Source organism: Anoplopoma fimbria, chromosome 13 (genome assembly GCF_027596085.1).
Source record: "Anoplopoma fimbria isolate UVic2021 breed Golden Eagle Sablefish chromosome 13, Afim_UVic_2022, whole genome shotgun sequence".
NCBI classification, from domain to species: domain Eukaryota; kingdom Metazoa; phylum Chordata; class Actinopteri; order Perciformes; family Anoplopomatidae; genus Anoplopoma; species Anoplopoma fimbria.
Genome location: NC_072461.1, coordinates 29,244,126 through 29,256,753, shown reverse-complemented (window position 1 = coordinate 29,256,753; position 12,628 = coordinate 29,244,126). Strand labels below are relative to the sequence as shown.

Below are 12,628 nucleotides of genomic sequence, written 5' to 3'. Positions count from 1 at the left end.
CGAGGTTTCATTGTTTACATATACAAACTGAGATCGGTCTGATAAATACGACTTAAACCAGCTGAGTGCGGTTCCTTTAATGCCTATTAGATGCTCCAATCTCTGTAATAGGATTTGGTGATCAATGGTATCAAATGCAGCACTAAGGTCTAACAATACAAGTACAGAGACAAGTCCTTTGTCTGAAGCTATTAGAAGGTCATATAGTTTTCACCAGTGCCGTCTCTGTGCTATGATTCACTCTAATCAAAAATAATATTATTAATAATGATACTGATAATGATAATAATAATAATATAAATAATATAAATTAAATTATACTAATAGTAATCAAAAATAATATTGATAATAATACTTATGATAATAATGATTATGTTAATTATAATAACGATAATGATCAGACAGAGTGAGATCCAGTCACGTGTTCCTTTTTATTTTTGGATGTTTATTTTGCATTTCACATCAGGACGGTGTGGGGCTTTTACTGTGAAGGTCTATACCGGATGCATGAGTTCCTCCCTGCAGGAGGAGAGAAGAGGAGGAGAGAAGAAGAGGAGAGAAAAGAAGAGGAGAGAGAAGAAGAGGAGAGAAAAGAGGAGAGAAGAAGAGAGAAATAGAGAGAGAGAGAAGAAGAGAGAGAAGAAGAGGAGAGAGAGGAGAGAGAGAGGAGAGAGAGAGAGAAGAGAGAGAGAAGAAGAGAAGAGAGAGAAGAAGAAGAGGAGAGAAGAAGAGGAGAGAGAAGAAGAGAAGAGGAGAGAAGAAGAGGAGAGAGAAGAAGAGGAGGAGAGAAGAGGAGCAGAGCTGAAGGTCACAGCTGGAGCATCTTCTTCATCGTCCTCATCATCGATTCAGATTCTGATCGGGAGTCAATGATCCCCTCATGACGTGAGACAGGAGGCCGGAGCGACAGACGGATCAGCTGCTGCATCTCTGCCTGTCTGTCTGACCGCTGCTCATCCATCCTCTCCTCCATCCATCCTCTCCTCCATCCTCTCCTGCATCCTCTCCTCCATCCTCTCCCATCCATCTCCTGCATCCTCTCCTCCATCCTCTCCTCCATCCTCTCCTCCATCCTCATCCTGCATCCTCTCCTGCATCCTCTCCTCCATCCTCTCCTGCATCCTCTCCTGCAGCCCCCCGTCGCCATGGGTAACCGGGGGATGGAGGACCTCATCCCGATGGTCAATAAGCTGCAGGACGCGTTCGCCTCCATCGGGCAGAACTCCAGCCTCGACCTGCCGCAGATCGCGGTGGTGGGAGGGCAGAGCGCCGGGAAGAGCTCCGTGCTGGAGAACTTCGTGGGCAAGTGAGTCTGTCTGTCTGTCTGCCTGTCTGTCTCTCTGCCTGTCTGTCCGTCTGCCTGTCTGTCCGTCTGCCTGCCTGTCTGAACCGGTCCGGGTCGTGACTCGTGTCTACCCGTTTGACAGCGGCTGTCAGAGGGAGCCGCCCAGCTGACTGCATGATGTGGTTATAAATACACATGAAGCTATATAATATAATATAATATAATATAATATAATATAATATAATATAATATAATATAATATAATATAATATAATATAATATAATATAATATAATATAATATAATATGATATGATATAATATAATATAATATAATATAATATAATATGATATGATATGATATGATATAATATAATATGATATGATATAATATGATATGATATATAATATAATATAATATAATATATTCAATTCAATTCAATTCAATTCAATTCAATTCAGTTTATTTTGTATAGCCCAGAATCACAAATTACAAATTTGCCTCAGAGGGCTTTACAATCTGTGCACATGTGACATCCTCTGTCCTTAGACCCTCACATCCTCTGTCCTTACACCCTCACATCCTCTGTCCTTACACATCCTCTGTCCTTAGACCCTCACATCCTCTGTCCTTACACCCTCACATCCTCTGTCCTTAGACCCTCATCCTCTGTCCTTCCCTCACATCCTCTGTCCTTAGACCCTCACATCCTCTGTCCTTACACCCTCACATCCTCTGTCCTTAGACCCTCACATCCTCTGTCCTTACACCCTCACATCCTCTGTCCTTAGACCCTCACATCCTCTGTCCTTACACCCTCACATCCTCTGTCCTTAGACCCTCACATCCTCTGTCCTTCCCTCACATCCTCTGTCCTTACACCCTCACATCCTCTGTCCTTACACCCTCACATCCTCTGTCCTTCACATCCTCTGTCCTTACACCCTCACATCCTCTGTCCTTAGACCCTCACATCCTCTGTCCTTACACCCTCACATCCTCTGTCCTTACACCCTCACATCCTCTGTCCTTACACCCTCACATCCTCTGTCCTTACACCCTCACATCCTCTGTCCTTCCCTCACATCGGCACAGGAAAAAAAAACCTAAAAACCCTTTAACAGGGAGAAAAAAGGAAGAAACCTCTGGGAGAACGACAGAGGAGGGATCCTTCTCCCAGGATGGACAGAATGCAATAGATGTCATGTGTACAGAATGAACAGCATAACAGAGATACAACACATTCAATGTATATGACATAAATGATTCATATAATAAGACTACTTATAATAACAGCAGCAATTATTACAGTAGAATTATAATTATGAAATAGGGATAGTAATGTGATTAATAATAATAATGGAAGTAGCAGTGGGTGTCAGTCGGCTCACAGCAGGAGGCACGACTACGGTCCAGGTACCACAACGATTCATGGAAACCTGCAGAGCGAGAAAGCAAAAAGGGCTTCAGGGTGGAAGTAAAGCTAAAATGCTTAATGGTACAGGTAATAGTAATAGTAATGTGACTAATAATGATAGTGGTAGTAGTAGTGGGTGTCAGCAGGGCCTCAGTAGGCGGCACGATGACAGTCCAGATATAACCCCGATTCCTGGGAACCTGCGAGGCGAGAAAGCACAAGAACTCCGGGGAAGAAGCAAAATCAGTAATGTGCATAAATAGGAGATTAATACATAAAGAAGGAGGGAGAGAAGAGGAGAGAGGAGCTCAGCGTATCCGAGGTAGTCCCCCGGCTGTCTAGGCATATAGCAGCATATCTAGGGGCTGGACCAAGGAGAACCTGAACCAGCCCTAACTATAAACCTGAACCAGTCCTAACTATAGACCTGAACCAGCTCTAACTATAGACCTGAACCAGTCCTAACTATAAACCTGAACCAGTCCTAACTATAAACCTGAACCAGCCCTAACTATAAACCTGAACCAGCCCTAACTATAAACCTGAACCAGTCCTAACTATAAACCTGAACCAGTCCTAACTATAAACCTGAACCAGCCCTAACTATAAACCTGAACCAGTCCTAACTATAAACCTGAACCAGTTCTAACTATAGACCTGAACCAGTCCTAACTATAAACCTGAACCAGTCCTAACTATAAACCTGAACCAGTCCTAACTATAAACCTGAACCAGTCCTAACTATAAACCTGAACCAGTCCTAACTATAGACCTGAACCAGTCCTAACTATAAGCGCTATCAAAAAGGAAGGTCTTAAGCCTGCTCTTGAAAGTGGTGAGTGTGTCTGCCCCCCCGGACTGAAACTGGAACCTGGTTCCACAGAAGAGGAGCCTGATAACTGAAGGCTCTGGTTCCTGTTCTACTTTTATATACTCTAGGAACCACAAGTAACCCTGCATTGATGGAGCGCAGCTCTCTAGTTGGGTAATATGGAACTATAAGTTCCTTAAGATAAGACGGTGCCTGGCCAGTTAGAGCTTTGTAGGTAAGTAAAATAATTTTAAATTCTATTCTTGATTTAACAGGGAGCCAGTGCAGAGAAGCTAATACTGGAGTAATATGATCTCTTTTCTTAGTTTTTGTTAGAACACATGCTGCAGCATTCTGGATCAACTGTAAAGATCTGAGAGACCTATTAGAGCAGCCTGATAATAAGGAGTTACAGTAATCTAGTCTAGAGGTAACAAATGCATGAACTAGTTTTTCTGCATTGAGACAGGAAGTGACTGATTTTCGCAATGTTACGTAAATGGAAAAAAGGCTGTCCTTGAGATCTGTTTTATATAAGAGTTAAAAGACAGATCCTGATCAAAGATAACTCCAAGGTTCTTAACAGTAGTGCTGGATGCCAGAGCAATGCCATCTAGAGAAACTATATCGTTAGATAATTGATTTCTAGTAGAATAACTTTGAGTTTAACATTAAGAAGTTACAGGTCATCCAGGTTTTTATGTCCTTAAGACATGCTTGAAGTTTAGAGAACTGGTTAGTTTCGTCTGGCTTAATCGATAGATATAACTGGGTATCATCTGCATAACAATGAAAGTTTACTGAGTGTCTTCTGATAATATTCCCCAAGGGAAGCATATATAAGGTAAATAAAATAGGTCCAAGAACAGACCCCTGTGGAACTCTGTGACTGACCCTGGTTTTCATCGAGCTTTCATTGTTTACATATACAAACTGAGATCGGTCTGATAAATACAACTTAAACCAGCTGAGTGCGGTTCCTTTAATGCCTATTAGATGCTCCAATCTCTGTAATAGGATTTGATGATCAATGGTATCGAATGCAGCACTAAGGTCTAGCAACACAAGTACAGAGACAAGTCCTTTGTCTGAAGCTATTAGACGGTCATTGGTAGTTTTCACCAGTGCCGTCTCTGTGCTATGATTCACTCTAAATCCTGACTGAAAATCCTCAAATAAACTATTGTTATGCAGAAAGTCACAGAGCTGATTTAAGACTGCTTTCTCAAGGATCTTAGAGAGGAACGGAAGGTTAGATATAGGTCTATAGTTAGATATAGTCTATAGTTAGATATAGGTCTATAGTTACATATAGTCTATAGTTAGATATAGTCTATAGTTAGATATAGGTCTATAGTTAGATATAGGTCTATAGTTAGATATAGTCTATAGTTAGATATAGGTCTATAGTTAGATATAGGTCTATAGTTAGATATAGTCTATAGTTAGATATAGTCTATAGTTAGATATAGGTCTATAGTTAGATATAGTCTATAGTTAGATATAGGTCTATAGTTAGATATAGTCTATAGTTAGATATAGTCTATAGTTAGATATAGGTCTATAGTTAGATATAGTCTATAGTTAGATATAGGTCTATAGTTAGATATAGGTCTATAGTTAGATATAGTCTATAGTTAGATATAGTCTATAGTTAGATATAGTCTATAGTTAGATATAGGTCTATGGTTAGATATAGTCTATAGTTAGATATAGGTCTATAGTTAGATATAGGTCTATAGTTAGATATAGTCTATAGTTAGATATAGTCTATAGTTAGATATAGGTCTATAGTTAGATATAGTCTATAGTTAGATATAGTCTATAGTTAGATATAGGTCTATAGTTAGATATAGGTCTATAGTTAGATATAGGTCTATAGTTAGATATAGGTCTATAGTTAGATATAGTCTATAGTTAGATATAGTCTATAGTTAGATATAGTCTATAGTTAGATATAGTTATAGTTAGATATAGGTCTATAGTTAGATATAGTCTATAGTTAGATATAGTCTATAGTTAGATATAGTCTATAGTTAGATATAGGTCTATAGTTAGATATAGTCTATAGTTAGATATAGGTCTATAGTTAGATATAGTCTATAGTTAGATATAGTCTATAGTTAGATATAGGTCTATAGTTAGATATAGTCTATAGTTAGATATAGTCTATAGTTAGATATAGTCTATAGTTAGATATAGTCTATAGTTAGATATAGGTCTATAGTTAGATATAGTCTATAGTTAGATATAGTCTATAGTTAGATATAGGTCTATAGTTAGATATAGTCTATAGTTAGATATAGTCTATAGTTAGATATAGTCTATAGTTAGATATAGTCTATAGTTAGATATAGTCTATAGTTAGATATAGTCTATAGTTAGATATAGTCTATAGTTAGATATAGTCTATAGTTAGATATAGTCTATAGTTAGATATAGTCTATAGTTAGATATAGTCTATAGTTAGATATAGTCTATAGTTAGATATAGGTCTATAGTTAGATATAGTCTATAGTTAGATATAGGTCTATAGTTAGATATAGTCTATAGTTAGATATAGGTCTATAGTTAGATATAGTCTATAGTTAGATATAGTCTATAGTTAGATATAGGTCTATAGTTAGATATAGTCTATAGTTAGATATATAGTCTATAGTTAGATATAGTCTATAGTTAGATATAGTCTATAGTTAGATATAGGTCTATAGTTAGATATAGTCTATAGTTAGATATAGTCTATAGTTAGATATAGGTCTATAGTTAGATATAGTCTATAGTTAGATATAGTCTATAGTTAGATATAGTCTATAGTTAGATATAGTCTATAGTTAGATATAGGTCTATGGTTAGATATAGTCTATAGTTAGATATAGTCTATAGTTAGATATAGGTCTATAGTTAGATATAGTCTATAGTTAGATATAGGTCTATAGTTAGATATAGGTCTATAGTTAGATATAGTCTATAGTTAGATATAGTCTATAGTTAGATATAGTCTATAGTTAGATATAGTCTATAGTTAGATATAGGTCTATAGTTAGATATAGTCTATAGTTAGATATAGGTCTATAGTTAGATATAGGTCTATAGTTAGATATAGGTCTATAGTTAGATATAGGTCTATAGTTAGATATAGGTCTATAGTTAGATATAGTCTATAGTTAGATATAGTCTATAGTTAGATATAGTCTATAGTTAGATATAGGTCTATAGTTAGATATAGTCTATAGTTAGATATAGTCTATAGTTAGATATAGTCTATAGTTAGATATAGTCTATAGTTAGATATAGGTCTATAGTTAGATATAGTCTATAGTTAGATATAGTCTATAGTTAGATATAGTCTATAGTTAGATATAGGTCTATAGTTAGATATAGTCTATAGTTAGATATAGTCTATAGTTAGATATAGTCTATAGTTAGATATAGGTCTATAGTTAGATATAGTCTATAGTTAGCCAACACCTCTGGATCAAGAGTAGGTTTCTTAAGAAGAGGTTTAATTTCATATAATATAATATAATATAATATAATATATAATATATAATAATATAATATAATAATATAATATAATATAATATAATATAATATAATATGATATGATATGATATGATATGATATGATATAATATAATATAATATTATATTATATGATATAATATAATAATATAATAATATAATAAATAATAATATAATATAATATAATATAATACATAATGATAGGAACAGCCTCTCTGTGTTCTGAAGAGAACGTAGATAACATGTTGAGTTCTGTCAATCCGTCAATAAGTATTTTAGAACTTCTGATAAGATCTAATGAGACAACCAGACCTTCCTGATCCGTTTACCTCAGTTCTACTGTTCTACGGTTCTACGGTTCTACGGTTCTATGGTTCTATGGTTCTATGGGGAGACCTCTCAAAGTGTTTGAGGCTGAGTTGGTGTAGAAATGATTTGTGATTGATTTGAAATAAAATAATGAACATGTTTCAACATGTGAAACTGTTTCTTTAAACTTTAAACAAACTGATTATTTCACAGATGAAGCACTTTGATATATGAAACTCCACCTCTTCCTCTACCTCTTCTTCCTCTTCCTCCTCCTCCTCCGCCTCCTCCTCCTCCTCCTCAGAGACTTCCTCCCTCGTGGTTCTGGTATCGTGACCCGGCGCCCGCTGGTTCTGCAGCTCATCAACTGTCCAACAGGTGAGACAGGTTCACCGTCGTCATGGTTACACTGTGAACATTAACCTAGTAACCATAGTAACTTGCCTCTGCACTGTACTTTTGCTCTGGTTTATGCTTTAAGATGCTTGTTTAAGAAAGGAGATGCACTGATGACTTCTGGTGACTAGTAGTTCTCTTGAATACCTATGTTGAATACACTTCCTGTAAGTCGCTTTGGATAAAAGCGTCTGCTACATGACTGTAATGTAATGTAATGTAATGTAACCTGATCATGTGACTGATCATGTGACTGATCATGTGACGTGTATTGATCAGAGTACGCAGAGTTCCTGCACTGTAAAGGGAAGAAGTTCATCGACTTCGATGAAGTCCGTCAGGAGATCGAGGCTGAAACGGATCGAATCACCGGACAGAACAAAGGAATCAGCCCGGTCCCCATAAACCTGAGGGTCTACTCCCCCAACGGTACCCACACGGCCCCTCACACCAACCTATACACACACACACACACACACACCCTGCTCACCCTTTGTCTGTGTGTGTGTGTGTGTGTGTGTGTGTGTGTGTGTATGTGTGTGTGTGTGTGTGTGTGTGTGTGTGTGTGTGTGTGTGTGTGTGTGTGTGTGTGTGTGTGTGTGTGTGTGTGTGTGTGTGTGTGTGTGTGTGTGTGTGTGTGTGTGTGTGTGTGTGTGTGTGTGTGTGTGTGTGTGTGTGTGTGTGTGTGTGTGTGTGTGTGTGTGTGTGTGTGTGTGTGTGTGTGTGTGTGTGTGTGTGTGTGTGTGTGTGTGTATGTGTGTGTGTGTGTGTGTGTGTGTGTGTGTGTGTGTGTTCAGTGCTGAACCTGACTCTGGTGGACCTTCCCGGGATGACTAAGGTCCCGGTTGGGGATCAACCCGCCGACATCGAGAACCAGATCAGAGAGATGCTCCTTCAGTTCGTCACTAAAGATAACTGCCTCCTATTGGCTGTTTCTCCGGCCAACTCCGACCTCGCCAACTCTGACGCTCTGAAGATCGCCAAGGAGGTCGACCCGCAAGGTCAGTGCTCCTCACCTCCTCCTCACCTCCTCCTCTCACCTCCTCCTCCTCCTCACCTCTTCACCTCCTCCTCACCTCCTCCTCACCTCCTCCTCACCTCCTCCTCCTCACCTCCTCCTCACCTCCTCCTCACCTCCTCACCTCCTCCACATTCATCATGTCATTCTGAGCAGGTCTACCAGGTCCAGGAGCCGAAAGCCTCAATTCAGTTTATTTTGTAGAGCCCGAAATCACAAAAGACAAATGTACACATGAGACATCTTCTGTCCTCACCTCCTCTGTCCTTAGACCCTCACCTCCTCTGTCCTTAGACCCTCACCTCCTCTGTCCTTAGACCCTCACATCCTCTGTCCTCACCTCCTCTGTCCTTAGACCCTCACCTCCTCTGTCCTTAGACCCTCACCTCCTCTGTCCTTAGACCCTCACCTCCTCTGTCCTTAGACCCTCACCTCCTCTGTCCTTACACCCTCACCTCCTCTGTCCTTAGACCCTCACATCCTCTGTCCTCACCTCCTCTGTCCTTAGACCCTCACCTCCTCTGTCCTTACACCCTCACATCCTCTGTCCTTAGACCCTCACATCCTCTGTCCTTAGACCCTCACCTCCTCTGTCCTTAGACCCTCACATCCTCTGTCCTCACCTCCTCTGTCCTTACACCCTCACATCCTCTGTCCTTAGACCCTCACATCCTCTGTCCTTAGACCCTCACCTCCTCTGTCCTTACACCCTCACATCCTCTGTCCTTAGACCCTCACCTCCTCTGTCCTTACACCCTCACCTCCTCTGTCCTTACACCCTCACATCCTCTGTCCTTAGACCCTCACCTCCTCTGTCCTTACACCCTCACCTCCTCTGTCCTTACACCCTCACCTCCTCTGTCCTTACACCCTCACCTCCTCTGTCCTTACACCCTCACCTCCTCTGTCCTTAGACCCTCACATCCTCTGTCCTTAGATCCTCACATCCTCTGTCCTTAGATCCTTCTCTCAGGATGGACAGAAGTCAATAGATGTCATGTGACCAGAATGAACAGCATAACAGATACAACACATTCAATGTTCATGACATAAATGATTCATATAATCACAGTAGCAGAGTAACCAAGGAAACAATAAGACTACTGATAAAAGCAGCAATGACTAAAGTAGAATTATAATAATGAAATAGGGAATAGTATTAGTAATGTGACCAATAATAATAATGGTAGTAGCACTGCGTGTCAGCCAGGTCATAGCAGGAGGCACGACCACGGTCCAGGTACCACAACGATTTATGGAAACCTGCGAGGCGAGAAAGCACAAAGACAGGGAATAGTATTAGTAATGTGACTAATAATAATAATAATAATAATAATAATAATAATAATAATAATAATGATAATAATAATAATAATAATAATGATAATAATAATAATAATGATGATAATAATAATAATAATGATAATAATAATAATAATAATAATAATAATAATAATAATAATAATAATAATAATAATAATGATAATAATAATAATGATGATAATAATAATAATAATGATGATAATAATAATAATGATAATAATAATAATAATAATACAATAATAATAATACAATAATAATAATAATGATAATAATAATAATGATGATAATAATAATAATGATAATAATAATAATAATATAATAATAATAATAATAATAATAATACAATAATAATGATAATAATAATAATAATAATGATAATAATAATAATAATAATAATAATAATAATAATAATAATAATAATAATAATAATAATAATGATAATAATAATAATAATAATAATAATAATAATGATAGTGGGAGTAGCAGTGGGTCACAGCAGGAGGCACGACCACAGTCTGGACCTGGACCTGGACCTGGACCTGGACCTGGACCTGGACCTGGACCTGCTGTTGTTGCTGTTTGTGTTTAAATCAGGACCATGTGTGTTCAGGTCTGAGGACCATCGGGGTGATCACCAAACTGGACCTGATGGACGAGGGGACGGACGCCAGAGACATCCTGGAGAACAAGCTGCTCCCTCTACGCAGAGGTATGAGGTTACTGTGAGACTGTTACTGTGAGGAGACTGTTACTGTGAGGAGACTGTTACTGTGAGGAGACTGTTACTGTGAGACTGTTACTGTGAGGAGACTGTTACTGTGAGGAGACTGTTACTGTGAGACTGTTACTGTGAGGAGACTGTTACTGTGAGGAGACTGTTACTGTGAGACTGTTACTGTGAGACTGTTACTGTGAGGAGACTGTTACTGTGAGACTGTTACTGTGAGGAGACTGTTACTGTGAGGAGACTGTTACTGTGAGACTGTTACTGTGAGGAGACTGTTACTGTGAGACTGTTACTGTGAGACTGTTACTGTGAGGAGACTGTTACTGTGAGACTGTTACTGTGAGACTGTTACTGTGAGACTGTTACTGTGAGGAGACTGTTACTGTGAGGAGACTGTTACTGTGAGACTGTTACTGTGAGACTGTTACTGTGAGGAGACTGTTACTGTGAGACTGTTACTGTGAGACTGTTACTGTGAGACTGTTACTGTGAGACTGTTACTGTGAGGAGACTGTTACTGTGAGGAGACTGTTACTGTGAGGAGACTGTTACTGTGAGGAGACTGTTACTGTGAGGAGACTGTTACTGTGAGACTGTTACTGTGAGGAGACTGTTACTGTGAGGAGACTGTTACTGTGAGACTGTTACTGTGAGACTGTTACTGTGAGACTGTTACTGTGAGGAGACTGTTACTGTGAGACTGTTACTGTGAGGAGACTGTTACTGTGAGGAGACTGTTACTGTGAGACTGTTACTGTGAGGAGACTGTTACTGTGAGACTGTTACTGTGAGACTGTTACTGTGAGACTGTTACTGTGAGGAGGGGGGCGTGTCCCTACGGACGTGACATCACGTGGAAACTATGAATATGACGTTATGTTGAGTGTTGATGGAGCAGCTACAATGTTAGCTTAGCATAGCACCGATCCAACCAAACTCCATCAGAAAAACAAGCTCTTTAGGAGTTGTTTGCTCGTTGTCTTTGGGAGAGAACCGGATGATAAAGCAGAGGTCTTCTGTTGTGGAGCAGAGATCCAGGTAGGTTCATGTGCAGGTAACGTCCAGGTGTCCTCACAGAGACCATGACCTCTGAACTCAGGTTACATTGGGGTGGTGAACCGCAGTCAGAAGGACATCGATGGGCGGAAAGACATCAACGCAGCTCTTCAGGCTGAGAGGAAGTTCTTCCTGTCGCACCCGTCATACCGACACCTGGCAGACCGCATGGGCACCGCCTACCTGCAGAAGGTCCTCAACCAGGTGAGAACCAACTTCTGGGAAATACTCTTGTTGCGCTTGTTCCTCTAACGTCCTCAGAAGGTCCTCAGAAGGTCACTTAGATTGTCTCTCCTCTAGAGGCCCTATTATGCTATTTTCCGGGTCTATCTGGTTCAGAACTACGTCACACTTGGACAGTGAGATAAATGGTTTGTGTTGTGAGGTTAGCGTTAGCGCTTAGCTTCCTCTGTAACCTAGTAACAGAGCGTTTCTCCGTTGCCGATAGCAACTGACCAACCACATCCGAGACACGTTGCCGGCGTTACGCAGCAAACTGCAGAGTCAGCTGCTGTCCATCGAGAAGGAGGTGGAGGAGTACAAGAACTTCAGACCGGACGACCCGGGACGCAAGACCAAGGCCCTGCTGCAGTCAGTACCACATACTGATACCAATACTACACACTTATATATATGTACTAATACTGTGTGTGTGTGTGTGTGTGTGTGTGTGTGTGTGTGTGTGTGTGTGTGTCAGGATGGTGCAGCAGTTCGCGGTGGACTTTGAGAAGCGGATTGAAGGATCTGGAGATCAGGTGGAAACCTA

The 12,628-nt window shown here is 39.7% G+C and overlaps 1 protein-coding gene across 1 annotated transcript in view; it reads left to right on the top strand.

Moving 5' to 3' along the window:
• Window positions 1–1,145: 1,145 nt before the first annotated feature.
• LOC129101448 (dynamin-1-like) overlaps window positions 1,146–12,628 on the top strand; it is a 25,396-nt gene continuing 13,913 nt past the window's right edge. Inside the window, 8 exon segments of the mRNA XM_054611279.1 lie at window positions 1,146–1,306; window positions 7,647–7,720; window positions 8,018–8,167; window positions 8,536–8,739; window positions 10,690–10,788; window positions 11,906–12,066; window positions 12,311–12,453; window positions 12,560–12,628. The exon segment at window positions 12,560–12,628 is cut by the window's right edge and continues 67 nt beyond it. Of these exon segments, the coding sequence (XP_054467254.1) occupies window positions 1,146–1,306; window positions 7,647–7,720; window positions 8,018–8,167; window positions 8,536–8,739; window positions 10,690–10,788; window positions 11,906–12,066; window positions 12,311–12,453; window positions 12,560–12,628 (1,061 nt within the window).